Source organism: Pyxicephalus adspersus, chromosome 8 (genome assembly GCF_032062135.1).
Source record: "Pyxicephalus adspersus chromosome 8, UCB_Pads_2.0, whole genome shotgun sequence".
Lineage (NCBI taxonomy): Eukaryota > Metazoa > Chordata > Amphibia > Anura > Pyxicephalidae > Pyxicephalus > Pyxicephalus adspersus.
The window spans coordinates 42,433,287-42,437,715 of NC_092865.1; the positions used below are offsets into that span (position 1 = coordinate 42,433,287).

Consider the following 4,429-nt stretch of genomic DNA (forward strand, 5'->3'; position numbering starts at 1 on the left):
AAGTCTCTGTTCATGGGCTTTGGACTTGTGTTGACCGCATCAATCTGACATCAGTCTGAGACGCTTCTGTGACTATTTAAAATTCATTGACAGGTTCATTATAAAAGGTTTTGCATTCATATAGATTTGTAAAGAATTGCAGAACCTGTTAGAGGTGAAAAAAGCCTGGTGACACTGGGCCTTACAATGTCTCACTAGCATTCAGGTTTTGCAGCTACATTATATTTTATTGTCTAATATTTCTTTATTTGGTTGACCAAAAAGTTTACAGAGGTGGCAATACATGATTTATACAAAAAGAGATGAGGTACACAAAGAAAAAGAACACTGTGAGAACAGTCTGTTGGAAACTTTACTTAACAACTGGAGTAATCTCATGATATATATTAAAGGAAGATATTCATTGTTCCGGAAAATCATTGCTGGTTAGGATCTAAACGTTTAACAATCAAATTTGACAAGTGATCATACAGGAACATTGGGGGGGGGGGTGTCTCCTTCTCATACCATTTTTGCTTAGTGACCCGGTTTAGTGTGGCTATAAAGCTTTCTTTTTTTTGTACCAAAAAACAGGGGAGTGTGTATTTTTTTTTGCTTTTGCTGAGGTCTCAATCCACCCTATACAGAAAATAAATTGTCATTTTGGTTAAAACAGGTGCATGGTGGGTGGCGTAGAAGAAATCCAGCACTGAAAATTTGTCTTTCTGCCTACTGCAGAAATAAGTACAGCCAGGCAGTGAATGCCTCTAGATATTATTACCTTCCTGCCCAGCATTGCCCACTTGGGCATAAAAGGGAGATAGGTAAGTAGGCAAGCACAGGCATAGCATATAACTTGTCGCCAAACATTTTTAATACACATTTTTTTAATTACACAGTCCCAGAGACAGTGGAACAGGTTTGCCCCAGGAGCTGCACATTTAGGAAACTGATCTGAGTTGAACATATGTGGTACACTTTGGTACACATTTGCAAATAACTTTAGGAAATCCATTCTATGTTTGCTGGATCAACCAGGTTCACTCATGAGAGCCTAACTACCCCGGTCTTGGAGAGTTTTAATAAATCAGGCCCACTGATAGCACAAATTCTATCTTTCTGTATGTATGAGAAACAGATTGGAAGGAGAAAAGAGAGGGGCTTCAGGCTCTTGTTTTAAGTTGTGTATTGTTTAAAAAGCAGTTTAGTCTAGTGCCATACATAAGTACAATAGTGTGTTCAACACTTTGATATCCATTTCCAGCAAGATGCTTTCCTGCATACAACTCCCCTCCCCCCTCATCCACAGTCTTGGCATTTCATGCATTTAAAGACCAGGAAACATCTGTATTTTATACTACATTCTAACCCAAGGCATCATCTACAATTAAACCCACATCAGTAGCAAAATTTATTCTTATCATCTGTGTCATACCTATCTGTGACAACATCTCCACCTGCCTTAGACAATATATTACGCTTGTTATATACCTCTGAAGAAGCCCCAGTGATGAAACGCATTGGGTAACAAGACTTTTTTCATATACACCTTTCTAGCCTGGAACACAACTGTTCAGATTAGCCTACTACCACCCCATGATTCTACAATGGGGAATGATCTTTTGTGATGTAACACACTATTGTACTGATCTATGACACCAGACTGGTAAACTGCTTTTTTAACAATACACAACTTAAAACAAGAGCCTGAAGCCCCTCTCTTCTAACCTTTTTTTAACCTTGGTTTTCATACATACACAAAGAGGAGCAGCTCACATATATTCCAATTATCTTCTAAGGAAAAGGGAAAGTGTCTTCCATCTTCATATTAAAAGAACCCTTACACCCTTGTAATTTTGCAAATCTTGTTTTTTCTAAAACTTTATCATTATTTTGTATCTATGATACTATATAGTATCATTATTTAGGGTAAATTCTATTTTGTGCTTTTTTATATTTAAATAATGAAAACATTTTTCAAAGATGACTTGATCATTGTATATATTTTTTTCTAAATTACACATCAGGTGTTTAAACCTTCTATTTTGCTATCTAACCCCTGAGGAATCTGTCTCATCCACGAAATGTGCCAGGAAACAAATATTGATTATCTATGTTGTTGTGATGATATGGTGATCACATTATGTCTATATGCTTATGTGTGCTTAAGAAGATATTGCTTGTATGTTTAAAATATATGTTTTGTTTAAAAAAAGATTATATTTTTAAGACTAGATATGCAAGGAATTGCCTACTTTTCCTTCTATCTCAAATTGTGTTTATTGAGGGATTTGGCAATCTCATAATGTTGAAAAACTATTTAGGGGATCACATTACTAGTTTTCTAAATGTATTAATATTTGTATTGTATATATTATAATGGTTACAAAAACATATGGCATTGTAATGATTTGAAGGAAATCAGAAGATATTGCTAAATTTCATTTAATAACAAAACATTGCCAATTATTATAGGCAAAGGGAGAAACAAACACTAGTTTCAATGAGACAAATCTTTTCTTGACAACAAATGATTTATTTGGAGCTGGTACAGAAACCACAAGTACAACTTTGAGATGGGCTCTCCTATACATGCTACTCTACCAGGACATTCAGTGTAAGTGACAATATTTAGGTATGAAACAAGCAATATCATGTACCATGTGTTGTTTATGGCAGCAATATACTATTTATAAACATATACATTGTCTTGTTGAGTGTGCATAGAGAAAGAGGAGCTTTGTTTTACTTCTAACCTTTTAGACTATCCATTGACTTTAAACAATTGTCACACAAACCAACAAACAAGGCAGCAGTTCTTTAAAATGATATACCATTCACTGGCAATCTGATGATTTAGTAAAATGATTTAGTTATGTGAAAAAGTAGATACACCAAATAGAAACGGATTATTTTTTTAACATATTTGAACAGGCAAATTTTAGATTTTCATTCAACAGTGCTTACAGGTAAAGGTGTTATTCTTAAACGAAACACTGGGAAAAGTTGTCCCTTCAATATTTTATTCATTAAAAATGTAAACCATAATGCTGATTTCTACATTACATTCACTTACACAGTATATAAGTCAAATATTAAGATAAAGGACGTATACTGTGATTAGCACCATCTACCAATATTATTCAATAAAGGTATGGTGGAGGACCCAGGGATAAATATTAGTAACACACCCAGCAATAATATACTTCTATATGGTTCATATTCCAGTTGTATTTACCAAAAAAAAAAGAATCTTTAATCCAAAACCCCTAAGTATTTGCTGATTTTAGTTTTAAATTATTCAGTAAATCAGTGTATGTAAACTATTATTCACCAACTTCACAAGTATACACAAGTTTATTGATCAGTGATGTACATTCTGTTTTAGCCAAAGTCCATGAAGAAATTGATCGAGTGATTGGAAGAGATAGAAAACCAACAATGGAAGACCTTCAGGAAATGCCATATACTAATGCTGTGATCCATGAAATACAGCGATGCGGTGATATCAGTCCTTTAGCTTTGCCCCATATGACCTACAGAGACATGGAAATTCAAGGATATTTTCTACCAAAGGTAAATCTGTATTTATAGTGTATGTACCAAGACATTTACACACACATACGGATGTGATGTCTGGGAAATGGATTGATGGGGTGTATGTAGACGCCTGACAAAATACTTGGTAAAAAGACAGTTTCTTTGTGAGAGCATGGCAATGCACCTTATCAGGTCACTGTTCTAGTCAGCTAGTGGGGATTCCATACATTTTGGTTATACTAGAATATACTATTACCGTAAGGCAGTTTCTAAAACACATCACCACTAAAATGACTGGAAAAGAGTCCTTATATATTTCACCTTTTTACCTGCACAGATTTGTGGACAAATCAAAGTATACCCTTCATGTCACAGTCAGAAAGAAGTTATTGTTCTTTAGTATAATACCTCATTATAAGTTTCGTAAACTGATAGCTTGAAGGGGATTACAATAAATTAATTACAAACATATTGCTATACTAGCTTCTTTTTTCTGTCTCTTTCTCTCATAGCTGATCCCCATCAGCTCCTACTTACTATCATGATTTTACATGACTTAAATTCTCAAGTTTTGTACCCTACACCTCACCATTAGCTTTCTGCCTAACCAATACCTTCCACCACCCCCTGTGATATCTGCTTTTGTCATCCTGTTCCTCCATTATCAGTTCCTCATCCCCCTTTTCATCACCAGTGTTTGATTCCATCCTTCCTAAATTCTCTACACACCATATAACACTTATCCTATATTAATGTAAATAATGGACCCATATATGACTGGACCAGAACGAATTAATTTTCAAAAATCCTAAGGAACATAAACACCAGATACTGCCACAGGCCAGGTGAAATAAGAAGAAATATATACAGTACACCTTTATCTAACAGGGAATAAAAACCTATATATATA

General features: G+C 34.7%; 1 protein-coding gene across 1 annotated transcript in view; it reads left to right on the forward strand.

Moving 5' to 3' along the window:
* Positions 1-4,429, forward strand: part of LOC140336832 (cytochrome P450 2D15-like) — a gene marked incomplete in the record, with an annotated part of 14,675 nt that overhangs the window by 8,616 nt on the left and 1,630 nt on the right. Inside the window, 2 exon segments of the mRNA XM_072420215.1 lie at positions 2,455-2,596; positions 3,368-3,555. Coding sequence (XP_072276316.1) covers positions 2,455-2,596; positions 3,368-3,555 — 330 coding nt within the window.